At 36.1% G+C, this 27,628-nt stretch overlaps 3 protein-coding genes across 3 annotated transcripts; 1 reads left to right on the forward strand and 2 right to left on the reverse strand.

Annotated features, from left to right (window-relative positions):
* NET1A (Kinase interacting (KIP1-like) family protein) lies at positions 1–9,861 on the forward strand. The gene is made up of 7 exons (XM_059589119.2): positions 1–213; positions 319–363; positions 466–510; positions 956–1,030; positions 1,148–1,415; positions 2,157–6,322; positions 8,480–9,861. Exons 5-7 carry the CDS (start codon positions 1,313–1,315, stop codon positions 9,665–9,667), a joined length of 5,457 nt encoding a protein of 1,818 aa, XP_059445102.2. The 5' UTR covers positions 1–213; positions 319–363; positions 466–510; positions 956–1,030; positions 1,148–1,312; the 3' UTR covers positions 9,668–9,861.
* Positions 9,862–11,426: 1,565 nt separating this feature from the next.
* LOC132178874 (small ribosomal subunit protein eS1y) lies at positions 11,427–14,552 on the reverse strand. Its single transcript, XM_059591448.2, has 7 exons — positions 14,445–14,552; positions 14,294–14,341; positions 14,104–14,209; positions 12,863–13,000; positions 12,571–12,756; positions 11,946–12,146; positions 11,427–11,704 (listed from the first exon to the last, which is right to left on the reverse strand). The coding sequence occupies exons 1-7, from the start codon at positions 14,453–14,455 to the stop codon at positions 11,609–11,611; spliced, it is 786 nt and encodes a 261-aa protein (XP_059447431.1). The 5' UTR covers positions 14,456–14,552; the 3' UTR covers positions 11,427–11,608.
* Positions 14,553–17,699: 3,147 nt separating this feature from the next.
* On the reverse strand, positions 17,700–19,329 carry LOC132178244 (leucine-rich repeat extensin-like protein 6). The gene has a single exon (XM_059590693.2). The coding sequence runs from the start codon at positions 19,130–19,132 to the stop codon at positions 17,834–17,836; it is 1,299 nt and encodes a 432-aa protein (XP_059446676.2). The 5' UTR covers positions 19,133–19,329; the 3' UTR covers positions 17,700–17,833.
* Positions 19,330–27,628: the final 8,299 nt, after the last annotated feature.

The raw sequence follows: 27,628 nt of genomic DNA on the forward strand, positions 1-27,628 counted from the left end.
TTTTTGGCTCGGTCTCTGTCTCCTTTGCAGATGATGCGTCATCAAATAGTTCAGTGACAAATCTCCGAGTATAATGCAAAGGGCCCATAAGAGAAAGGACAGAAAGAGTCTGGGAGTTGGCAGAGAAAATGGGGTGAGAAGAATGATAGGCAGCTGTACTTTTAGCATCACAGCTGCTGGCTAAAACCCCATCAGCAGTTTTCTTCTCTTCTGGTGTGTGTACTTGATCCAAATGGTTTCGTTAAGTGATCATTTTTTGTAGTTTTGGTTGAGGCTTATTTGCTTAAAATTTACGAGTTTGTGTTCTTTGGATGGTAGCTTTGCTTGCTGGATCAGCACCCATCTCTGGATTTCATTCATTTGGTAAAATTCTTGATTTTATGGTTAGTAAAGATTCTGTCTTTTTTAGTTTCTGTTGAGACACATCTGCTCATAATTGTTGCTCGTGTTCCTTTTGAATGGCAGTTTTCGCTTTCGGATCATAAACCATCAGTGGAATCCATCATTTTGGTAAGTTCTTGATCTTATACTTCATAAGTCGCATTTTTGTTGAGATCCATTTGCATTTCTGTGCTCCTTCTAAGTGGTAGATTCACTTGCTCATGAGCTCTGTCTCTGTCTCTGTCTCTGTCTGTGTCTCTGTCTCTCTCTCTTACATGGATCACTCAATGTACGTTGTTTTTGCTGTTAACTGGGCTGGGGCTCCTACTGTTATGTATACACGCACACACCTGTTATATTGTGTTTGTGTGTTTATGCATACACATATTTTTTTACGGGGGGGGCTTGTTGAGCAGGACATCAGGTGATTTTAGTGAAGCTTTTGACTGGGTTGTGGGGGATCAAGTTATGCATTCCTGGTTGTCGTGTTTTTGGTCCCCCTGCATTTCCGTGATTTAATTGTTACTTCATGATGAGCTATTAATAATCCTATTTTGTCCTTTCTCTGGATCAGTTGATTTGATTGTCTGAGCTACTAAAGTGAGGAGTAGCGCTTACTCAAATATTGGCCTTGTGTCCAATTGAGCAGGTAGTCTATTTCATCCTATATTCTGAAGAAGCTTATAAGAACTTTACAGGTTTCTGAAGGTCAAACTCCAAAGTTTGCCTTATACTGATATATTGTTTTGATGATCTTGGTGTCTAGGTGCAAGGAGTGAGAAATATAGAGCCAAAAAGCGGCGTTTAGATTGGTGGGATTTATTTAATTGGTATTCTGGCCTGGATTCATTACTTGGGTTTTTATTACTGGTATAACGACCAGGCTTTTGCCAAGTCAAAACCAGTTGTTCTGTTGTTTGTCGCTGGAGTCATGGCTACCTTGTTACATTCTGAGTCCAGACGCTTATACTCGTGGTGGTGGGACAGCCACAATAGCCCGAAGAATTCAAAATGGCTTCAGGAAAATCTTACAGGTGCTGATTTTTTCCTTATGGCTTGATTGGCTATTGCTGTGTTTCTTGCTAGATCTGTTGTTTTGCATGTACTGTTGTTGGTGTTAGCTTTCTAATTACTAAAACTGGTTACTGCTGTAGGCCTGAAATCAACTTAAAGTGGAACTTATTAGACTAAATAAATATAGAAAACAGCCTACTTTAATTTTTCATCTTTTAACTGAGCATAGCCAAGAACATAATCATATGATGAGGAATACTTGAATATTCTTCCTTCAATTTGTGTAGTTTTTTTGAATAAATCGTTTACTTCTTATATATTACCCTTTCATTTTGTCAGTTACTAGTTGAAACCAACTTAAATGGCAACGTTTCCTAGATTTAGAGCGATTTACTTCACCTTGTGCATATTCAACTTAAATGTCCCAGGTCTTGTTGTTGCATCTGTCATAGCTGGCGCATGTTATGCGCACAAAAATGTATCTGAAACAATCCAATAAAAAATCACCCTTGAGTTGTGCATGACAGGAATCGGAGGCAATTAATCCACTTATATAATTTGCAAGAGTTGGTGATTCTACATGGGATATGATCTAGGAAGATTGAACGGCATTATTAACCACTAGAAAAATTTAAGATGGCAAAACAAGTGGATGTGCTGCTCTATGCGTGTTTTTGCACATTTTTGCATGAGTTTGGTCACATGCATTCCGTGCTATTTTTAGTCAACATTCTCAACTGACCCTAAATCTGTTCCTACAGACATGGATGCCAAAGTCAAAGCAATGATCAAGCTCATTGAAGAAGATGCAGATTCTTTTGCAAGGAGGGCAGAGATGTACTATAAGAAACGCCCAGAGCTTATGAAACTGGTAGAGGAGTTCTACCGAGCTTACCGTGCATTAGCTGAGAGGTATGATCATGCTACTGTGGAGCTTCGCCAGGCCCATCGAACCATGGCAGAAGCATTTCCTAACCATGTGCCTTATGAGCTGGCTGATGATTCACCCTCAGGTTCGTCAGGCCCTGAGGCTGAACCTTATACTCCAGAAAGACTGCATCCAATTCGTGCATTGGTAGACCCGGATGACTTGCACAAGGATGAACTGGGATTCTCTTCAACAAGCTTACATACGCAAAGGAATGGGGGGAATTCAGAAGAATTTGATTCTGGAATAAGCAAAAGGGGTCTTAAACAGCTGAATGAGCTGTTTGGATCAAAAGAAGCAGTGCCACAAAATTCAGATGTTGCTGAAGGAAGGATGAGAAAAGGCCTTAATGTTAATGAAGCAGAAACCGAAGTTCAGACCTTAAAGAAGGCCCTAGCGGAGATACAAGTTGAAAAGGAAACTATCCTCCTTCAATACAAGCAGAGTTTGGAGAAGCTATCTCATCTGGAGAGAGAACTTAATCATGCACAAGAAGATGCTGGTGGGCTTGATGAACGAGCAAGCAAGGCCGAAATCGAAATTAAAATACTGAAGGCAGCCCTTGTTGAGTTAGAAGCTGTGAGGGATGCTGGTATTCTTCAATACAATCAGTGTTTAGAAAGGATATCTAGCCTAGAAAATATGTTATCTGTTGCCCAAGAAAATGAAAAAGGACTCAATGAGCGTGCTATTAGAGCAGAAACTGAAAGTCAATGTCTCAAGCAAGAACTTTCTAGATTAGAGGCTGAAAAGGAGTCGGGTCTTCTTCATTACAAACAATGTCTTGAGAAGATATCTGTTTTGGAGACTAAAATCTCACTTGCTGAGGAAAATGCTCGAATGCTGAATGAGCAAATTGAAAGAGCAGAAACTGAAGTTAACTCACTTCAAAAGGCACTTACGAAACTAAATGAGGAGAAAGAAGCTGCAGCACTTCAGTACAAGCAGTGCTTGGAGATAATAGCAAAGATGGAAAGTGAAATTTCTCATACCCAAGAGGATACCAAACGATTGAATAGCGAAATTCTTCTGGGAGCTGCAAAATTAAAAAGCGCAGAAGAACAGTGTGTTCTCTTGGAGAGATCAAATCAATCTCTGCAATTAGAGGCAAACAATTTGGTGCAGAAGATTGCAGTGAAGGATCAGGAACTTTCAGAAAAGCATGATGAGTTGAGAAAGTTTCAAACTCTAATGCAGGAGGAGCAATCACGGTTTAACCAAGTTGAAGCCACTCTCCAAGCTTTGCAGAAGTTACACTCTCGATCTCAAGAGGAGCAGAGAGCTCTGGTAACCGAGCTCAAAAATGGGCTTCAGATGCTGAAGGACTTAGAGATCTGCAAACATGGGATGGAAGAAGAACTTCAAAGGGTCATGGAAGAAAACAGGAGCCTGAATGAACTGAACTTTTCTTCCACTTTTTCATTAAAGAATCTGCAAAATGAAATCTTTGGCTTGAAGGCAATGAAGGAGAAAATTGAAGACGAGTTTACACTAAAAGCAGACCAAAGCAATGCCCTCCAGCAGGAGGTTTACCGTTTGAAGGAGGAAATCACCTGCTTGAATGGAAGATACCAGGCCATTATGGAGCAAGTGGAGTCTGTAGGTCTGAATCCTGAATGCCTTGAGTCATATGTGAAGGACTTGCAAGATGAGAATTCAAAGCTGAAAGAGATCTGCAAAATGGAAAGAGATGAGAGAGAAGCTCTTCATGAGAAGTTGAAGCATATGGATGAACTTTCGAAAGAGAATGCTGTTCTGGAGAGTTCCCTATCAGGAATGAATATTGAGTTGGAAGGATTGAGAGAGAAGCTTAAGAACTTGCAGGAATCCTGTCAGTTTCTTCATGGAGATAAATCCACACTTCTTGCTGAAAAAGCTACTCTGCTTTCACAGTTACACATTCTCACTGAGAATATGCAGAAGCTCTTGGAGAAGAGCACCTTGCTGGAGAATTCACTCTCTAGTGCAAATGTTGAGCTTGAAAGTCTAAGGGCAAAATCGAAGAGCTTAGAAGAATTATGCCAGTTGCTCAGTAATGAGAAGTCCAATCTTCTAAATGAGAGAAGCACCCTGGTATCTAAGTTGGAAAACGTTGAACAGAGATTGAGCAACCTGGAAGAGAGGTTTACAAGACTAGAAGAAAAATATTCAGATCTCGAGAAGGAGAAGGAGTTAACACTTTACCAAGTGGTAGAATTGCGGGGTTCCCTCATTACAGAAAAACAAGAGCGTGCGAGTTATGTGCAGTCAAGTGAGACTCGATTGGCGGGTTTGGAAAACCAAGTCCATGTCCTGCAAGAAGCAAGTAGGTTGGGGAAGAAGGGATTTGAAGAAGAACTGGATAGAACAGTTGTCGCTCAGGTTGAGATTTTCGTCCTGCAGAAGTTCATAGAAGATTTGGAACAAAAGAATCTATCTCTATTAATTGAATGTCAAAAACATGTTGAAGCATCCAAATTTTCGGATAAACTGATTACAGAGTTGGAAGGTGAGAATCTTGAGCAACAGGTAGAAGCAGAATTCTTGTTAGATGAAATCCAAAAGTTGAGGATGGCAATCCATCAAGTTTTCAAGGCTGTTCAAATTGGTCGAAATAATGGGCATGTAGATGAGATTGGACAGGAGCATATACCTGTGTTGCATATTTTGGATGGCATTGAGGATTTAAAAGGCTCTCTGTTGAGAAGCGAGGATGAGAAGCAGCAGCTGCTGGTTGAGAAATCAGTGTTCTTAACTTTACTTGGGCAATTGAGATTAGAGGGTGCAGAGCTTGAGTCAGGGAAAAAGTTCATTGAGCATGAGTTTGAAGTCATGACAGAGCAGTGTGCTATGCTGCAAAAGAACAAGTACGAGCTTCTAGAGATGAATAGGCAGTTGAGGTTGGAAAGGGGCAAGGGCGAGCAACAAGAGGATGCTTTAAAGGCTGAACTGGAAACTCTGGGTGTAAAGCTGATAAATTTGGAGGGTGCTTACCTGGCATTGCGGGAAGAAAATTTCATGTTGCTTGAGGAGAAGAAATCTTTGCTTAAGAAATTTTTGGACCTGAATGAGGAAAAGCATATGCTTGAAGAGGAAAACAGTTTCATTCTCCATGAAACAGCAGCTCTCAGCAACCTCTCTTTGGTTTTTGAGAGCTTCTCCATTGAGAAATCTGTTGAACTAGAAGCACTTGCTGAAAATATCAGCAGTCTCCATGTGGTCAATAGTGACCTCAAGGGGGAGGTTGGAATGTTGGGGAAGAAGATAGAGATTAAAGAGGCAGAAAATTTACATCTGAATGAGTCTGTAGAGAAATTGGAGAGGGAGCTCAATGAAGTAAAAGACTCAAATGACCAATTATGCAATCAAATTTCCATTGGAGAGGATTTTCTGAGACAGAAGGGAACAGAGCTTTCAGAAGCAGAACAGAAGCTTAAGGCTACAGAGAACTTGAATGTTGAATTTTTCAGAACTGTTGATGAACTGAAGATGGAATGTGAAGAATCAAAAGTGATCAGAGACAATCTAGAGAAACAGATTCTTGAAGTGTTGGAAGATAACTCAATTCAGGAGAAGGAAATTGAATGCCTTCGTGAAGTGAGTGAAAGTATGGAGTCTGAAGTAGAAATACTACGTAAAGAAATTGAAGAACATAGGATTAGAGAAGAGAATTTGAGTTCAGAGCTGCAAGAGAAGAGAGATGGATTTGAACTCTGGGAGTCTGAGGCTGCAACATTTTATTTTGATCTCCACATTTCTGCCATTCGTGAAGCTCTTCTTGAAAATAAGGTTCAAGAGCTTGCTGGAGCTTGTGAGATTCTTGAAGATGAAACTGCCACAAAAAGTATGGAGATTGAACATATGAAGGAAAGATTTAGCCTCTTGGAAAGTGAAATTGGAGGACTGAAGGCCCAGTTATCTGCATATGTTCCCATCATAGCTTCTTTGGGAGATGATATATCCTCTCTTGAGCACAATGCAATTCTTCACAAGTCCATGGAAGGAAATCTTGAAGAAAAGGTAGTATTCTTTCCTCATGAGCACAATGCCCTGCTTTCCTCCCTCAAAAAAAAAAATTAAAAAAAAAAATAAACCCTATAAAATGACTAAATTTACTTTTTCTTTAGTTTAAACTTTTGAAACAAGTGGTAATTTAACATGGTATTAAAGTAGTAGTCATGACATGTCACACTTAATAAGAAAGAGTTTTAGCTCACACCTAAAGGGAAGCGTTAGAATATTAATCATAAATACTAAATTCATCATTTCTTATTAACTTAAACTTTTTAGATAAATGGTGATTTATCATGTAATACTTGTGGCTTATAGTCTTCTTCCATGGTTGTTTTGTTTTGAGGCGATTTATCTTTAGACAACTAGTACTTATTGTTGGGCTTTGATTTTAAAATTTTTAATTTTAAACCAGGGAAACTATGTCATGACCCCCTTGTGTTTTAGCATTTATCTACATTGAAACTCTAGTTTTCAATTTGCTGAATTTAAGACCAATGCTTTGGGCATTTGTAAACCAAGACCTCTGTTAGATTTTCCATCAAATTATTGACGGAGGCTGTTTAAGTGGGGACCATATTGTCTGATGTGTCATCTAATTTATTAAAGAAAAGCAAAAACAAAAAACAAAAAAGGAGAAAAGGACCATGGAGGTCCATGGCTTCCATGGCCACAACCGCGGGAAGGCAACAACCATGTCTCCATGGCCAGACCTCCACAGCCATGGAGACCATTGCCATGGCCTGCCTTCCACGGTCCTGGCCATGGAGGCCATGGACCTCCGTGCCTGGGGAGAACCACAGCTGATCATGGCCATGGAGCCATGGAGGTCATTGGCCTCAATGACCATGACTAGCTGCAGTCCTCCATGGGCCTCCATGGACGAGGCCTTCCATGGCCCTTGCCATCATGGACCTCCACAGCATGGTGGCTGTGGAGGTCCCCTGTGGTCTTTTCTTGCTGCAACATTTATCTCCTTAGTGTTGAGCTCTCACCCTCATTTCTCTCTTCTCCATTATTATCATGCTTCAGACTTTCTGCATGTATTTTCTTTTGAGCATTGGGCCATTAGGGTTTGTAGGAGTTGTCATTGCATAGAAACATTCCGGAAGATTGTTGTATCTCTTGGAGTGGATGCTGGGAAACCCGCTTTTTTTTTTTTTTCTAACTACAGTGCATTTATTCATATTTAATACTAACGACAGTGCTGTTTTGATAAGGGGATTTTTTTTCTAACGACAGTGCTGTTTTTCACATGCCTTGATCAATGTGTTTCATGCTGATCTAAATCCCCCTTTCTATTATTGATTTCTAGATATATTTCACTTCTTATTTTTGCTTTATTTTCCTGAGTAAAATCCCTGATAGTTATTTTCTGCACCCATGCATTGTTCATAGCAAACTGTTTGTCTCTTTACAGGCTATGCTAAATTTTAATTTGCGTGATATTCAAACTTATGCACACAATCATGGGTTTTAAACTGAATTTTACTACACGTGAGTGATGGAAAAACCATTTTTATATTTTGTACAGGCATTTATTCATATTTAATACTATCATTTGGCAATAGAAAGTTTGATCTCCATATTTTCCATGTGTTGGTTCCATGTTTCCAAATTGTATATTAGTATTAGGACATTCTTAACTCGGCATGTGTAGGTAACTGATGCAAAAGTAAAAATTTATTACAGGTTCATTGTTTTATTGGGAAATTACAATAAGTTTGTAGTGTTCATGGCTGTGGACTCAGTATTATGGCGTCGCATCCCATTATCTTTGATGTGCCCGCAGATTATGTCTTTCTGATTTTTTCCAAACTGAATTGATCATCACATTCTTTCCAATGAGAATTTTATTTTGACTACGACAGTTTAGGTTGAGTACTTGATATAAAGTTGAAGTCATCTTTAATCTTATCGTAGTGGGTCACAGATTTGTTGTTTGTGCTATAAACTATTGTTGTTCATCTATCTGATATGTTGTATAAATGCTGAGATCTTGCTGATTTGTATATTATATCTTCTTCTTTTTTATGCTTTTGAAGGGTCCTATTTGAAACCAGAAATCCAACAGTCTTAGGCCCTTCAAGATTTCTATCTAGATTTCATGTTTATAAATGGTCTTTTGCTAGATCTCATACTTATTTGACATGCATCTATCTTTAGGACAAGGAAATGACAATTCACCTTCATGAGAAGAGCTGTCGAGAGCTTAAAGAAGATCGAAGTACTGTGATACCTGATGGAATTGCAGATTTGCAGAAGATGCAGAATAGGATTAAAGCTGTAGAAAGAACAGTGGTGGAAGAAATGGAAAGGCTTGCAACACAAGAAAACATAAAAACCAACATCAAAGTAGAAGATGTGATAATGGAGACTGAAGAGTTGAAATTGGAAGGCATGTCGCGTATAGAGAAGGGAATAAAAAAGGAAGAGATGGAACTTGGGAATGACCTTACCAATGATCTGGAGTCACAGAAGACTAGACCTGAAAATGGGACTTTGATGAAAGATATTCCGCTCGATCAAGCCTCAGATAGTTCATTATATGGAAAATGCAGAAGAGATAATGTTCGAGCTGATGATCAGATGCTCGAGTTATGGGAAACTGCAGAGCAGGACTACAGCCAGGATCCGATGGTCAACAAGACACAAAAGCAGACATCTGCACCAGTGGAAGATGTTATTGCGTGCCACAAGTTTGATCGTGAAGAGAAGAAGAGTCATCCTCTCTCCTCAGAATTACAGGTCGAGAAGGAGTTGGGCATTGACAAGCTAGAGGTATCCACAAGTGTTAGAGAGACAAATCAAGATGGCAACAAGGGAAAGATCCTGGAGAGACTTGCTTCCGATGCTCAGAAATTGACGAGTCTTCAAACGACTTTACAAGATCTGAAAAAGAAAATGGAAATGCACAAGAGAAACAAGAAGACCAATGACATCGAATATGAAACAGTCAAAAGACGGTTACAAGAAGTTGAGGAGGCTGTTTTGCAGCTGGTGGATACCAATGATAATTTGATGAAGGAAATTGAAGATAGCTCCTCCTCATCTTTGGATGGGAGACCTTCCGTAGAGTTGGAGGCTGGAGATATCTGCCGAACGAGAGTAACGGAACAGGCACGAAAAGGGTCTGAGAAGATTGGACGTTTGCAGTTTGAATTACAAAACATCGAGTATGTTCTGCTGAAATTGGTTGAAGAAAAGAAAAGCAAAGGGAAATACAGATTTTCAAAAAGTAGAACAGGCATTCTCCTGAGAGATTTTATTTACAGTGATGGGAGAAGAATTGGCGGGAGGCGTAAGAAGGCTTGTCTTTGTGGCTGTACAAGACCTTCAACTAATGGGGATTGAGGTAATAATTAAGAGGGAAAGCACGTTTCATTGGCCACAAGTTTCAGTCTGAGATGTTCCCAATAATATGTTTAGGGGGTCATTTCTTGGAGTAATCAGAGAAAATCGTGTATTTTTAGCTTACAAGATCTTAAAGAATTTAGCACTGATCTAATTATAATAAGCTGCTGCTTCCAGCATTTTTATTTTGTGAATATCACAAGACTTTATCATTATCTCTGAAGCAACTCAGTGCAGTAGCAGTTTCTTATGTATGTCTGGGATGTTAGGTCATGTGAATGGCATTGTTTGACACAAACTAAAGTAGAAAAGCATGGATGTAACTGTTATCATTTGAACTTAACTTGAACACCTTGGAGATGGGAAAGTCTTGTTTGTTGAATTCAGTAGTGTTCGTGAAAGAGCCAACAAAGTTGCTGTTTAATCTACTAGACTTCGTTGGCTTTGTAGTGTAGTAAGGATATAAAATTTCCAAAATCCTTCAAGGGTTGCAAGATATATATTAAAAAAAAATGTTTGAAGGGGTAATTGTCTTTTCCATTGTTGATGGAAACCGCGGAAGATGCAAACCCTGTATTGTATGCTTCTTCTAAGACTTGCTCTATATGCAAATTTTGAAGCATACAGTTTTCAACAACGTTGGAACCAGAGAAACTTGACTTTGTGCTCGTTATCGCATAACTATAATATGGATGCCCATCAAAGTAAATTATGCAATTTGCTTAACAGAAGCTTCATCAACATGGTCCTCTGCTCTGAAGTTAAGAGACAAAAATGTTGAATAATGATGATTAAATTGGACAAAAGTTATCATTAAATGGGAGGAAGTAGTTTTTACAAGTCGCCAAACAGGTGGGGATGATAGCTTTGACACAGAAGCAGGGAGAGCGTTAGCCCTTCATACAACCTAAAAGTCTCGGCTTCAATATCATCAGCTGCTCAATTCAATTCCAGGTTGATGAATCTGTCACAAGTTTCTTGTATCCATTGGATGGAAACCATTGAATATTAATGGTACAGCTCTTATGAATTTTGAGTCGACCGCTGAACTGAACTACACTAGTAATCCTCCTGGTTTGGCCTTAATTTTGTTCTTAATCTTTCAACTGCGAAGAAGTGAAAGACAAATGTTAGATCCTATATATTTTTATTAACAATTGTTCAACAACACCATACTCCAAATCAACCATTAAATCCCTTTCTTTTTTTCTTTTTTTTTTTTTATTTAATTATTTAACAAGAACTAATCCTCTTTTTATTTTAATTTTACAAGGATTAATCCAAAAATTCGTTGAAAGTATTATGTCAATCTCATGGAAGTAAAATTTGAAGAGGGTACCCTGTTGCCATCCTGCTAAATTATTTTCTTTTTCTAAGCAAAATGTCCAGGGTTCAGAACCTAAACCTCAACCGGTACAGAAACTTCAAAGGTGGAGGAATAAACCTCCTTGCTAAACATGTTCATGTTTACTTCAAATGAGGCTATTGCCCTTTAATAGTTAAAATTTTTGGACAAAAAAACTCTATTCGAGGATGCAGATGTTCATCGTGTCGTGCGCCAACCACACTATTGCAACGAGAGAAGTTAATCCATGCAATCTAAACGTAGACTCAAATCAATTAGAAAAAATAAAAAATAAAAAAAAATAAACGTAGACTCAAACTTGGTGGGTGTAAAAGTGTAACTCACCCATATCGAATATTACTCCAGACAAGCATTTCATTTCATGCCCATTTCAGATGGATTTGGGTGGGAACATAATAAAATAACTCCTTAATTAAACAGACAAAAATGTGTTTTTTAATGACAACCGTTCTAATTCTCATAAAAGCATGAACAACGCACGGGGAATTTTAGAGTAACCAATTCTTGGGGCAACACGAAAAAAGAAAAAAGAATAAAGGAAAGCTAAAATGCAACTTTTAGAATCCTTCATTCAATCAAGCTCCAACTGGTTCAGCAGGCACCTCGGCCATTGTCTCATCAGCAGGCCTCTCCACCTTGACGCCAACATCATCAGAGTAGTCACCATGAACCTACATACAAAGACCACAACAGACAATTACATGTGGAGCTCAACTGGTCCAAACACATGACATGATTAATGATATGCAGGATACAGAAATTTGGAGTTCAAAAATGTCAAGAGATAAAACCACAAGTACAGGGCTAACGATGACACAAATTCGTAAGCCCCAGGGTGTAATTAATTAACTGGTTTGATGTTGTACACATACTAAATGTATAGGGAGATAGGGAGAGAGAGGAGAGACTTACCTCCATCAACTTTCCAAGATCAAATTTTGGAGCTTTCAAGATCTTGACTTTCCGAATGAAGACATTTTGTAGAGGATAGATGCCTGTAGTTGCCTTCTCAATCTCTTTGCCAATTGACTCGGGAATAAACTTGCGAACCAACTCCTTCAGATCACAAGATGATGCCTGGTTGATCATTATCTCCCTCATCTTGCGACGGATCTAACAAAACAAAAGCAACATTATTTGTATTATGAAGGTAAAAGATATATCAAAATATGGCATTTCAGATGATGAGACAACCATCAACACACTTCGCAGTTAAACCAAACGGAGTTGACAACCAATTTTAATGTATAGAAAACAGACATTGAGCAACAGATTATTTGAGGTATAAGCCAAGGATGAAAATTTGGCTAGATTATTCTTTGTTATTGCATTAATAAAGAAGCATAAAAAATAGAACACATTGCATTTGATTCCAGTCAGTAAAGACAAAACAATTCAGGAATTACAAGAAACAAACACAATCACATATCTATAGAACAACACAGTGGAAGTGATAAAACAAACCATCTTTGCTCTAGCTGCTGAAAAATTGTTATATAACTATTTAGTTAGCCAAAACATAATACTATAATATCACCTGTCTAATTTGGCTAGACTGGGCATAACTGGTCCTCTTGACCTGGTTTTGACGCCTCTTAGTGAATCCAATGCAGAACATCCTCAAACTGTAATTGTCAGTAGTCTTCACATCCACATGAGCTTCAATCATAGTCTGCCATTTCCTTACCAAAGACCTCAACTTGTCTGTAGTAAAATCCATTCCCTGAAATGTTTGAGAAATAAGAAAAAAGCAGGGTGTGTTTGATTTTCATTAGAAACATCAAACAAACAATGTTGGCAGCAGATGAAACAATATAATTCAATCATACCCAGAAATTTGTCAGCACATTCCTCCCTTGAACATCTTCAGCTCTCAATCTGATCTTTCTGTAAGCGTGATCCTCATCTTCCTGAAGGTCAGCCATTGATATCTCAAAGACTCTATGTTTGAGTCCTTCTGATGCAATCTATTAGGGAAACAAGAGAGGTCACATTTATATTTACACACATACACATGTAAACATCTGTTCACCATCAACAAGCATAATAAAAAGGACAACAGAAACTCTGCAAAATCACACTAGGGAGCAGAATCACATTGATTTATTGACATCATTCCAAAACTTTACAAAGTATCAAAAGCAAAAGTTGTCACAGAAACAAAGACATAGACCACAGATTTAATGGGCAGTATTAAATGAAGAAAGTGTAAGAAACAATATAACGTATTAAAAACTTACACTGGAAAGGAAAACAGCAACTGTTAGTGGAACAAAATAAAAGGCCGGCTCAAGCATTCTTGGCACTGCGAATTGGTACTTCCATATTCTAAAAATCTCATAGTTTTATAATGAGACGGCAAAGAGGATTACAAACTTGAAACATTATACAAGTCTTGAACACATCAAGAACAAATTCAAGTGCCACTCTACTCAAACATTGCCGTTGCAAGGGCTCACAAGCAAAATACAAAATGTCCCAAAGCTACTAAATTTAAAAATAAGATTTTTTATAAGTATAAAACTTAAAAATTTGATTAACCTTGGTTGATGAGAGAAAGGTACAAAGGCTTTCGAAATCTAATCTAAAAAGTTCACCCTTGGGAACAGCAAAATCAAGAACCTCCACCGAGCAATTGAATGAAACTAACAACCATACAGCACAGAAAATCAGATACCTTGGTTTTCTCCGATACATTCCAAATCCATTAATCGCACACAAAACTGTGTCCTACGTAAAAATCTAGCACAAAGACAACACTTACATAGATCTAATCAGTCAATCTGGGGCATGTTAACAATTACAAGTTGAACGATCACCGTGTAACCCAAATACGCCAACCAGTTAAGTTTAAACATCCGATAATTGATTAGGCAAGCGACAACTGAAACATCTAAAGAAAAAATCAATCTTCAGCTACATAGAAAGCTTAACAAGATAAAACGGAGAAGTCCCATATTAAAATTTGAACTAAATTTATGACATTTTCTCGGTAACCAAACAGCGCACTGAACCCATAAAAATGAAAAAACAAACAAATAAAATGAAAGTGAAGAAAAAAAAAACTCACCTTGGTACCCTGGGTGCGAGTAACGAGGGTTTTGCCCACGTTTTTCACAGCGAACACTGAAGGTGCCTTGATATCATACCAGTCCTTCTTCGCGAACGGATCAGCCCTATACATACACACATATGCAAATCAGTATATACCACGAAAAACGAAAACGAAAACAAATGAAAAATAAGAAGATAATACTCACGCCTTCTTCTTGCCTCCCTTCTTTCCCTTGGAAATCCTCTTGTTTTTTCTGTTCCATACAAACACACCATTACATCAGTGCCTCATAAATCCATGTATACCATTTTACACACACATTTGTACATGGAGAGAGGGTGAGAGAGAGATCGTACCCCACTGCCATGGTTGGAGGAGATGAGAAGCGCTTAGAGAGGGTGAGTGAGCGACGACGGCTATGCGGAGCAAACCCTTCTAAAAAGCACAAAAACCCTAATTTTGTGTGTGGGGTTATATAGGTCTTCGATACGGTAGTTTGTGCTTTGGGTGGTTTTACTTGGAGGGTGGGTGTGTCATTTTGGTGGGATGGGAGGGTAATTTAATCTCTCATTTCATCTTCTTTCTTTCTCTTCCATACTCTCTCCAAACCCACAAAATTACCGCACTGTTAACTATTCTCTTTTTTCTTTTTTTTTTCTTTTTCCTTTTTTTTAATATTGCCTAGAGAGATACGAATGACTTATGAATTAATAATGGTGAGGAGTACAAATTTTAAAAATATAACCATTAAAAGAAAAAAAATTAAATATATGAATGTTAGATAAAGAAAATAAAGAAATCCTTAAAATAATAAAAATAATGAATAAATTTAGGGGGCTGAATGAGAATGGTGAGCGTTTTTGTATATCCAAACATGTAAATATATATTACGAAAGCGATCTCGACAAAGAAAAAACTATGGGGAAAATTCACTTTACTCTCTGAAGTTTCAGGAGTTTCTCAATTCGAACCTCAATATTTAAAAATTGGCAATGAACCCCTCAAATGTTTTAAAAATTTTCAATTCAAACCCTCCGTTACTCATTTTTGTCTAATTAGACATAGATCATCCCACGTGCATCTCACGTGGAATTTTGATGCCCTCTATTCCAATTTTGCCATCGTTAAAACCTATGAAAGTACGTAATTACCCTTATTAAAACCTATGAAATTACGTAATTACCCTCAATTTAATAGGTTTTAATGAGGGCAAAATTAGAATAGAGGGCATTAAAATTTCAAGTGAGATGATTTCCATCAAATTTGATAGAAATTAGTAACGGAGGGTCTGAATTGAAAATTTTTGAAACATTAGAGATGTACATTGCTAATTTTTAAACATTAAGGTTCGAATTGAAAAATTCCTGAAACTTCAGGTGGTAAAGTGAATTTAACCCAAAAACTATCATGATGATTACAATATTTTCGCAAATAGCTACATCGTCATAAAATGTGTAGTTGAGATTGTAAAGAGAAAATGATTTTCTTATCAATAAGTTCTATTGAATATTTATATAAGTATAACATGAATTATTATTGCATTCATACATTAGACATACGAAGCATAATAATATTAATATTTTTTGTAAATTTTGTTTGTGAGAATGCTTCTAAATACAATGTGAGAAACGGCTCACTTAGTTAACCAATGTATTCTAAAATTAGCACAACACTTGATTTAGCCAAGTCATTGAGATTTATTTGCATGCTTCATCTTTTGAAACACCAATATCATTGCCTTCTAATTTTATTTTATTTTATTTTTCAAATGGGGCGCTTGCCTAGGAAGCGCCCATTTCTTAAAATGGGGCATTTTTCACCACTAAGCGCCCCCTTTTAAAAAAAGAGGCACTTTATTCCAAATTTCTCATTTTCAAAGCGTTTTTTTGTAAAAAAAGGTTCAAACTTAAATTCTAGTTGCCATAAAAACCGACGTGTCCCAAGTGCCCATAATCAAGTGTTGTGAAATCAATAGGAACGTTTTTTTGGCCAAAAATGCCCCAAATAACCATGTCACTAAACCTTGTTTTTTTTTGTAGTACATAGAGCTCCAATGCCTTACACTATTTAAACAAAATGCTAGAAAAATATGCCACTTTTCAATAATTTAGAAACTCTAAAATGTCACTTGCCACAATTTTAAAACTCTAATCGTCAAAATTTAAAGAGAAAAATGCAAAGTCAATCTATATGGTTTATCTGATTTGCAATTAGCTTTATATGATATTAAAATATTTCAACAGCATACAAATAACAAATTACTCTTTCCTGTCTCACTTTGTCAAAAAAACTTGATGGATTGTCATGTCAAAACTAATAAAATCATAACAAATGTCACTTATAATAAAAATATATATAACTATATAAAATATAAAAACTATAAATATATAAAATAAGTTAATTAAAACTATTAGTTTTTTTATTGAAAAAAAAAGGGCTGAAATATGGGGTGGCTTGCGGGCTAGGGGTGGTTGACTGCCACCCTAGAGGTCGTAAAATTAATAGAGTTTTAGATGTTAATATCTAGGAAAAATTACAGTTTACCCCCCAAAGTTGACAACGTTTTTCAATTCGAACATCAAAATTTTAATTTTTACAATCCACCCCCACAAAGTTTCAATTTTTTTCAATTCGACCAATATTATCCCAAAATTTCCATATTGCCCCTGATTTTTTTTTTTTTTTAAATTTTTTATAAAAAAAATTTTGAGGGTGCAAAAACGACCAAATGGGCAAAGGGGTGACCACAGGCACCCTGAATTTTATTTTATTTTTAAAATTTTTTATAAAAAATAAAAAAATAAAAATTAGGGGCAATATAAAAAGTTTTGGATACAATTGGTCAAATTGCAAAAATTGAAACTTTGGTGTTCAAATTGAAAAACGCTGTTAACTTTGGGGGTAAACTGCAATTTTCCCTAATATCTATTTATCATTTAGTGATTATTGATAAATTCTTTGATCCTTGCAATAAGATTAGCAGTAATTTGCACAACCGTATTTGCGTCCATAACTACTGCAATTTTGTTAAGATAGAAGCTATGACTCATTTCGATAGCCCAGCCTTCCTCTGGGGGTGTCTCACAATCGCAGGTCACCCCAATTCTTGCACCTTACTTTTTTCATTTTTTTTTTCTAACTTTTTAATTTATTATTCATGCATAAACTAAGAAATTATTAGAATATATATATATATATATATATATATATATATATATATATATATTTTTAACATGTCCACACAAGAGAGGGAGTAAGGATTTGAACTAGTGACTTCCGCTTCAAAAGACATAGTTTTCAGTCGATTGAGCTATTCCTTAGGGACTAATATAATATAGATCTAATTACAAATCAACTAAATTAAAGATAATAATTTTACATTTTATTTTATTTTTTTTGTTTATCAAATTTTAAGCTACACTCTCTTGTTATATAGTGATGTGATGTGGAGAGTATATAACAATGCACAAAGGCACCAAAGGCACCAAAAGTCAATTATAAAATAGATTGCCACATGCCATGTCAGTTCAGCATTGAATAAAACTTGAAAGAAAAACAATTAAATAAAAAAAAAAAAATCTATAAAAATACAGGTCCTATCATTTAAAATCCTTTCATCTTTTTTCTTAAAATGTTGCAAAAAAGAAAGCAACAATAAAATCTTTTGGAGGAAACTTGCTAGCTATATATATATATATATATATATATGATATATAGTTTGCATCCATCAATTAGCAAGTGCTGCTCATGGACGATTATAATCAGGCACCGGCGGGGCTAAATGCCATTTCCAATGTGGCGGCGGTGGGGGAGGTGGTGGCGGAGGCGGTGGAGGGGGAGGCGGCGGAGGTGGTGGCGGAGGAGGAGGTGGCGGTGGCGGCGGAGGAGGAGGAGGTGGCGGTGGCGGTGGGGGACTTCTAGGTGAGCAGCCAAAGGCACCACAGTCAGCAGGTGGATGAGCATAGAAAGAGGCACACTCATTTGGTGACCGCTGCAAAGGCCTATCCGGGATGCAATTCTGGCGGTCATCTTTCTTCGGCAGCTTCAGGCACACGGGCGGTTCACCACAGAAATAGTTATACGAGTAGGTGAAGTTCTTCAGCTTAGGCAAGACGCATATGCCGGCGGGAATCTCACCGGACAGCTTGTTATGCGCCACATTCAACTGCTCCAAGCTCTTCATCTTCCCCACCGACTCCGGCAGAGGACCAACCAGCATGTTAGAGCTCACATCAAACACCGTAACGCCGCTCAACGACCCAATTTCCGAAGGCAAACACCCCGTTAACCCACTGTTCGTTATGATAATCTCGTTCAACGTGTTCCTCATGTTCGACAAACCGGGAGGCAGGCAACCGTTGAGGTTGTTGTTCGCCAAAACAATAACCGAAACCGGGGAGTTACCGATGTTTTCCGGCAACGACGACTGGAACTGGTTGTCGTTGATGAACAAAGCGTCGAGTTTCATGTCGAAAAGGCGGGGAGGAATCTGACCTTGGAATTGATTGAACCGGATATCAATGAATTTGATTGAAGGAAGGCAAAGAAGAACCGGAGGGAATGAGCCCGAAAACCGGTTATTACTAATATCAATCTCGTGGAGAAGATTAAGGCTGCGAAAGCTGGTGGGGACGGTGCCGCAGAAGCGGTTGGAGTTTAGATGGAAGAGGGAAAGGTCGGTCAAGAGGCCGAGCTCTTCCGGTAGCGAACCGGCGATGTCACCGTGGTTGATGTCTATTCCGGCTACTGTTAAGGTGTGGGGGTCATCTGGGGCGGGTGCACAGTAGACACCGGTGTAGTTGCAGACATCTGGGCCACACCAGTTTGATGTGAAGTTTTTGGGGTCGGAGGTGATATGGTGTTTCCATGCCTGTAGTGCAGTGTAAGCCTTTTGGAGTCTAGGGGAGGTGTAAGAAGAAGCTTGGTGAGAGGGTTTGGAGATCAATAGTAGGATAGAGAGGATGCCCCAGACCCAGAGGGCTATTATTCTGAGATGTGGGTTCTTCTTCTTCATCATCATCTTCCAGAATGAAGAAGCTGCCATCAATGGGTGCTCAACATTGCCTTATATAAGGGGGGGAAATGTGAAAGGTAAAAGCTTGACTAAGTCTCTCATGATCAATCATTTTCTTTTTTTCTTTTTCGAAATTATTTTGTAGGTAGAGAGTACAGTCATGAGGTAATGTGATAATGTGTTTTATATATATTTGGATTTGACTTCATTGATATTATGAAGGTAACAGGAATGTTCTCACTTCCCTCTTAATTTGCATATTTTATGGTAAAAATAGTCTCCTTTAATTTGTTTCTTGTGGAAAGTTGCAAAGGAATTTGGTAGCTCATCTTACCCAAAAACACGGTTTTTTTCCCTATATATATATTTTTTAATTAGATTTGTTCAAGGAAGGATTATTCAACAAATTAATTATATTAATTAATTGGTTGGGTAATGTGATAGGTAAAAGTCATGAAGACACGAGTAAATTTTGTCGAGGCATCTTTTAAATGCAGGCAGCCCCTTTCAATCAATAACAGAGAAATGGATTTTGTAGGGTGATTTGTCTTAATCGACTTTAGTATTTTGCAAAAGCAGTGGTCCCGCCCCCGTCCCCAAGCCAGGGAATCTGGTAAAGTGCTGTGGATCATGCATGGTTGGTTATGGATCCACAAGGGATTTATCGTTTATCATTCTAGATTATGAATTAATTATATATCATCAAAATATATTTGACGGTGGTTGGAATTTCAGAGTGAGATTATGATCTGACGACTGAAATGATCTGCTGGTTGTTGATATATATTGCATGCAATATGCATTAATTGACTTTGTAATTCGCTGGCTCTGAAAGTTTCACAAAAATCATTTAATATTACAACTGGGATTTTCTTATTCGACAATGAGTTGGACTAAGCTTACACTTGAAGGCAAGGGGTAGCAGGTCACCAACTTAATTAATTGGTTGATCTTAATCCCCTTGTGCAGTGTGATTGGTGATATTACCCATGCTAGTGTTAGTGCACAGTGCTTTACGTTGATATGAACAGTAATCAAACAATATTAAAAAAATATTGAAATGGTAACTTTTGGTGGCGTGCGTAATATCACCACTATATATATATATATGACGATGGAACCTCTCTTTTACTTTTAGGTTGGAAACTTAGAATTAATTATCTCAATTTTTCAACATATTTCCACGTGAGTACAATTTTTTCCCCACTTACTAATTACCCATTTTTCAAAGCTAACATTATATCTTAACTTGTTGATTTCAATCCTCTTAAATTTTACCAAAGCTTAAGATATATATGCACACACTAAAGTCTCATAGAAGAAAGAGTATTATTAAGACTCACGGCTGCATGGTCCATTCAAGCATGCTTGAATTAAGAGTACCCCTTTCTTTTCTTATGATGTGAAATTTAATTAATTTACACCCATTTTGCTGGTTGAAGATTGTTAGAGAAAGAGAGAGGCAAATGAATTCAAAGACCGCTAAGGTTTTGTTTGTTTTGACGTAAAATATTTGTAGTATATAAAATGTTTTTCTTATTTTTCGGTGTTTAGTACGATTGAAAATCGGGGTCAAACTGAAAACATTTTCGGTTGATTAGGAAAAAACATTCTTTATTTTTTGTAAAATTATTTTCCTTTTTAAAAAGCGTAAATCATTTTTCGAGTTTGAGATTCTCATTTTTGCATGCACTATCTTTCACAGTTCATTCTCCATTTCCGCCGGAGTTTCCCATAATTAGCCATCGGTGTTCGCTGGAGGTTGCCAGCTGTTTTTCAGCGTCGCTAATTTTCCGTACGAGCTAAATGCCCAAAAAATATTTTCAAGAATTTTTTTTTTTTTGAAAAATTATTTCATTAAAGATTTTTTCAATGAAAAACATTTTACGTCGAATCAAACAAAACCTAAATAAGATTGCAAGAGAAAAAAATAAAATAAAATGCTAAACATTCCGGTATAGCAAGACATAAACGAAGCTCTATGTAAATAAGCTTGAATATATCTATAGTTGTCTCAAAAGGCAAGTTAGTGCAAATATTATTGTTAAAATATTAATTAAATAATTATTTTTTATAAATTTAAATAATTCAACAGGATATTATAATAAAGTTTTTTTTTTTGTATTTTGAACCAATCGGGACGAGAGTGTTAATTAAATTTCGTAAGACAATACATTAGTTCTAGAATGTCATCTCTCTCTAAAGTCAATAGTACCAAACTCTTTAGACCAAATGATTAAGATTAAGATAATGTCAGCTATCGTCAACAACTTCTAAACCGACATTGATCAGATTGACAGATTCAACGTCATGCCGGAAAAAATAATGAAATTGGATAAAAATTTAGAAAAATGGTTAATTATATTTGTAAAGTCAATAAAAGAACATTAGGTAGGCACTAAGCTTTATTTTGATTGGCAGACATGGGAAAGCAAAGGTGCTAAACCTAAAACGAACGCATTGCGTCGGTGGTCCTGAGTCAACCTTTTTTCTGATTAACTATTTTGGAGGTAATCAACACAAAGAAAAAAAAAAAAAAAAAAAAAAAAAAAAACGAAAATAAAGAGACAAAAATGATTTCAATTATTTGTTTTTTTAGATGGAAGAAAATAAATATGTTGAAAAATATGATTTTTTTTTTTTTGACAGAAATTTTCTTCGTTCGAAGGAAATATCCTCAAACCTATTTTTTTTTTTTTTTTCAAAAAAAGAATCAATTCAATATCATTCATTGATAAACGAGCATAAAACTCAAATAACATAAAGCAAAAGCTCTGAAGCAACCATAATCGAAGCTACGAAGTTACAAGCGTTAAAGATGACGTATTACATTCCAGACTCAAACAAAATATGCTAACCTATGACTAATTTTCAAATTAAACAGCAAATTTGCACCAAACAGACTCAAACTAATGCATATATGTAGCTCTTATTCCTCGGCACTGAAGATAAAGAACCTCAAGCCAAAGCTCATCCTCCTCAAACCAAAAGCCAGGATAACATTCATATCCACAACCCAAAGGTGTGGACCAAAGCAACAAACCCGAAGGGTATCAGGCATATCGAGAGAGAGGACCGAACATTATTATAAGCAAAAACAAAAACGATTACAGAGAAACAAAACAAGATAGAAAGAACAAAAAAAGGAAAGTCAGACAAATAAACAGGGCAATAAACAAAATAAAAAGCACACCAAGAGGATGATAGCAACTGGAAAGAAGAGCTGATCGCGCGTTCGCCGGAAACCGAAAACGGAAAGGGCGTTGGAAGCTCATCAGGGTGGGGGCGCGAGAAAAAGCCTAGCAGAGGATGGTGGGTGGTGGAGCACGCGGAGGAGATTGGCGGCGCACTCAAATGGAGGGGGAAGTTTGAGTGAAACTCTAAGAGCATCACCTACAAAGTGTACCTAAACAAGTAGAAAAAACAACAAAACCAAATACAGAAAGAAACAAAAACAACTAGGGACCAAAGGAAGGGGAAGAGGCGGAGAAGAAGGGAAAGGAAAAAAATCGCCCAAAGAGCTAGGGGCATCAGGTAAATAGGCTAGTTCAGTAAGCGAAAAAGGGCGATGGGAGGGGAGGGGGGAGGCAAAAGAGGGAGAGGGGAGGAGGGCCTGATCCGACGGCTGCTAGAGATGAAACCCTAGTAGAGAGGGGAGGGGGCTAGGCTTTCTTTGCTTTGTTTTCGAAAATAATATGGGAGTTCCCAACCCATTTAAAATAACGTCAAGTGTCTATAAACATTTAAAATGCACATTACATTTACTCTAAGAGCCTGTTTGTGATTACGTTTGAGAAATATAGCTTTTAAGTCAAAAAGAACTTTTGAGCAAAAACTTCATTTTTAAGCTTTTGCTAAAAGTGCGTTTTGGCCATTTTTAAGCTTTTTGGACGCTGAAAAACGCTTTTAATTTTTTTTTTTACCAAAATAGTACTTTTTTTTTTTTCAAATGGACTTTTTAAGTATTAAAAGCACTTTTAGACACTTCAAACACAATTTCAAATAGACCCTAAGTTAGTAAACTGTTATTAATGACTTTAAGAATTTAATGTGTCTTTTAAATGTTTATAGACACTTGGCACTATTTTAAATGGGTTGGAGGATATTTCTTTCAGACTGGTTTGGAAGAAATTTCGATTATTTTTGTAATATCAAAACTGCTTAAAATAATAATAATAATAATAAGAAAAGAGAAAGTTAATTATAAGAAATGTGAGAGTTAATGGCGAAGGTTTTTGTGTTTTTACTACTATTCTTTGAGAGTAATAGTCTATATTTACTTATCTTGATTAATTTTACTCATATACACTACAAGAAAGAACAGCAAACAATGTAAACAACTATCAAGATAACATTGCACAATCAGTTCGAATGAAACAAAGAACAGAAAAAAAAATACAAAAATAGATAGCCATTCTTCTTATGTAAAACATACATATAAAAATGATAAAAAGTCTTCATCTTGAGGAAATTCTAACACTTTAAATAACTTTGGACAAATGTCCAAATTAATTTGGTCTTCTTTCAACATCTCAACTAATAACTATTACTTTAGCTAGCTCTAACATATACACATGTAAAAGTTCATACCATTTATTGATTGAATGATGAAGGCATTTGGAGGTAAGAAGAAGACAACACATTGTGCTTTATTAGCAAAGCAAGAAAAGGAAGAAGATTCCATGTGTTCCCATTTATATATTGACATATGAATGAAATAAAGTTGAGTTTATTGTCAAATTATATGGAAAGGTGTTACATTTAAAAGACATGCACTTAGGGGGCGTAAACCGTACTCTTATGTGTGGATAATCTTTATTTTGCATTCGCATCCGCACTTTGTAGAGAGCGGATTTTAGTATCTATATCTGGACTTTATGAAATCCGCTCATAACCGCACATGTGCTAGTAGTTTTTTTATACTAACCACCATTAACATCTGCTTTACATTTTGTTTTGTATTTTTTTGTTTTTAAATAAAAAATAAAAAATTTGAAGTTAATTTATATGGCCTTGTTTTTTTAAAAGCTTTTTATGAGCTTTTTTAGATGAATATACTTGATATTGTTGTCGCTTGTACTAGGATCTGGGGTTCTCTCTCAGAGTCTCCTCAGAGCACAGACATGAGGTGACGACAAACTACAACCAAAATAAGCTTTTGTGTTGTACACATGCAATTTGTTAATAAAACCCATTGGTTGCCCTATATAGGAACATATAATAAGATACATATAAAGCGGAATAATATGAAATAAAGGAAAGAGAGAAAGACACACAGAGATTAAGGTGGTTCGACATATAGCTTACATCCACACATGAAAGCCTTAATAAGCTACATATTTCATTAATTATATGATCTAAGCACATAGCTCTATTTATAGAGCTTTACATATGATTTGAAATATTTCAAATACAACGATATCACTTAAATCAGGATTAACAAATATTATCTAAATTCCTTGATTTAGGAAATACAAAATCAACATTTATTCTAAAGGATTTATATCCTTAACATGCCCTGCAATATTAACGGTCCGTTAGCGATCGTTGATCTTGAACATATCGAGTGACTGGAGTTAATGGCGCCTGATTTGAAATATTTCAAATGCAAAGATATCACTTAAATCAGGATTAACAAATATTATCTAAATCCATTGATTTAGGGAATACAAAATCAACATTTATTTTAAAGGATTTATATCTTTAACACCCTACTTCTTTCCTTAAATGACGTTAACGTTTTAGTCTTTATAAGACAATTCCTTAAAAGACTTTAAGGAATTGTGTGTGTGTTAGGGGTTGAAAGTCCACCTTTAACCCATGCAAACGGACAAATAGCGAATGCGAACTATATTTGATATATTACAGTTCTAAAAGAAGAAGTAGAGGAGTAAGAGAGTGTAACACCCCAAAATTAACTTGTAATTTAGTTAGGATCAATACTACTCTATTAAAGTATACTATAGCAGAAAGCGAAAAGAAATGACATGAGACAAACTAAAATATCTTTAAACAACAATATTTATCATCAACATATATTGACTTTGAGCTTCCAAATAAATATTTCTATACAAAATCACAACTACCATCTATCCATGCAAACCTTATGATGATAGGTTAAATGGGCGCATTTATTTTAATTAAAATATGCATTATCATACTTTATTTTAGACTAGTTCTTGTATTTTATAGTTAATTTTAAAATATTATATAATTACTAATCTTAAGCTTAACTGATGTATTAACTGATGTAAAACATACATATAAAAATAATAAAAAGTCTTCATCTTGAGGAAATTCTAACACTATAAATGACTTTGGACAAATGTCCAAATTAATTTGGTCTTCTTTCAACATCTCAACTAATAACTATTACTTTAGCTAGCTCTAACATATACACATGTAATAGTTCATACCATTTATTGATTGAATGATGAAGTCATTTGGAGGTAAGAAGAAGACAACACATTGTGCTTTATTTGCAAAGCTAGAAAAGGAAGAAGACTCCATGTGTTCCCATTTATATATTGACATATGAATGAAATAAAGGTGAGTTTATTGTCAAATTATATGGAAAGTTGTTACATTGAAAAGACATGCACTTAGGGGGCGTAAACCGTACTCTTATGTGTGGATAATCTTTATTTTGCATTCGCATCCGCACTTTGTAGAGAGTGGATTGTAGTATCTATATCTGGACTTTATGAAATCTGCTCATAGCCGCACATGTGCTAGCAGTTTTTTTATACTAACCACCATTAACATCTGCTTTACATTTTGTTTTTTTTTTTTTAAAAAAAAATAATTTATGAAGTTAATTTATATGGCCTTGTTTTTTAAAAAGCTTTTTATGAGCTTTTTTAGATGAATATACTTGATATTGTTGTCGCTTGTACTAGGATCTAGGGTTCTCTCTCTGAGTCTCTTGAGAGCATAGGCATGAAGTGACGACAAACTACAACCAAAATAAGCTTTTATGTTGTACACATGCAATTTGTTAATAAAATTCATTGGTTGCCCTATATAGGAACATATAATAAGATAAATATAAAGCAAAATAATATGAAATAAAGGAAAGAGCGAAAGACACACAGAGATTAAGGTGGTTCAGCATATAGGCTACATTCACATATCAAAGCCTTAATAGACTACATATTTAATTGATTATATGATCTGAGTATATAGCTCTATTTATAGAGCTTTACATATGATTTGAAATATTTCAAATACAAAAATATTAATTAAATCATGATTATTAAATATTGTCTAAATTCCTTGATTTAGGGAATACAAAATCAACATTTATTTTAAAGGATTTATATCCTTAACATGCCCCGCAATATTAACAGTCTGTTAGTGATCGTTGATCTTGAACATATCGAGCGGCTGGAGTTGATAGCGCCTGATTTGAAATATTTCAAATACAAAGATATCACTTAAATCAGGATCAACAAATATTAGCTAAACCCCTTGATTTAGGGAATACAAAATCAACATTTATTCTAAATGATTTATAGTTAATTTAAAAATATTATATAATTACTAATCTTAAGCTTAATTAACTGATGTATTAATGCAATGAATTATGTTTTGTAGGTATTGGTAGAATTTCTAGCAATAAAAAAGTTGTGAAAAGAAGCAAAAGAAAGGCAAAAACATGGCAGGCAATAATTGTTACTTGTCACGTGAACCAACTTGCCAATTGCCATGGGGTATTTTGGAATTATCATTGGGTTCATTAAATGCAAAGTGAAAAGAGAATTGAGTCTCTGTTTGTGCAAGAGATCTAGATCGAAGAAAACAACGACAACTAAAAAAAAATGAAGAAGTTGCCAAGGGTCTTGTACTGCATGAACAGATGAAGCCTGAAGAAAAGAAAATAATTTAAGAGGAAAAGAAAGAAAAGCCATGAAACAACATGTCTGCCAGCCACAGATCTAAATCTGCTACAGCAGGCCGGAACAAGCTAGGTGGGTCAAAAGCTGAAGAAAACGTGAAGGAGCCAGGGCAGTGAGAAGAGAAGCAGCTGCTAATTTTTCTCTGCATGCAAAAACCAAATAAGAGACAAATTTTGTCTGACTCAAACCAAAGTGATCAGAGGAAAAAGCAGCAGACCCGTGAGGCTTGATAAATGAAAAGCATAACTTCTTTCAAAATTTCAGTGCATGTGTGTTACAAAGAAGGAAAGAGCTCTTCTTGACTGATCAACGACAGTACGCGCATGGGACCAACTGGAGATAGTTTTGGAAAAGAAAGGGCGAAGATCAGCTGCTGGGAGAATTTCTCTTTACAAGGATGTGGAGGGTCCATTTTTCTTTTCCTATTTTTTGTTTTTATCTTTCTTTTATATTATGTTGAGTTTAATGTTTAACGCTCTGATTATGGAATTTATTTTCTTGGTTATGAGTAGTTAATCTTTTAGGTAGAGCTATATATGGGTGAAGCCTAACATTTCTATTTTGTGTTCTTAAGACTATGTTTAATGTTTTTTTATAGACCAGTGATATAATGTTGGGAATGTTTTTA

The sequence above is a fragment of the Corylus avellana genome, chromosome 4 (genome assembly GCF_965113065.1).
Source record: "Corylus avellana chromosome 4, dhCorAvel1.hap1.2, whole genome shotgun sequence".
Taxonomy (NCBI): domain Eukaryota; kingdom Viridiplantae; phylum Streptophyta; class Magnoliopsida; order Fagales; family Betulaceae; genus Corylus; species Corylus avellana.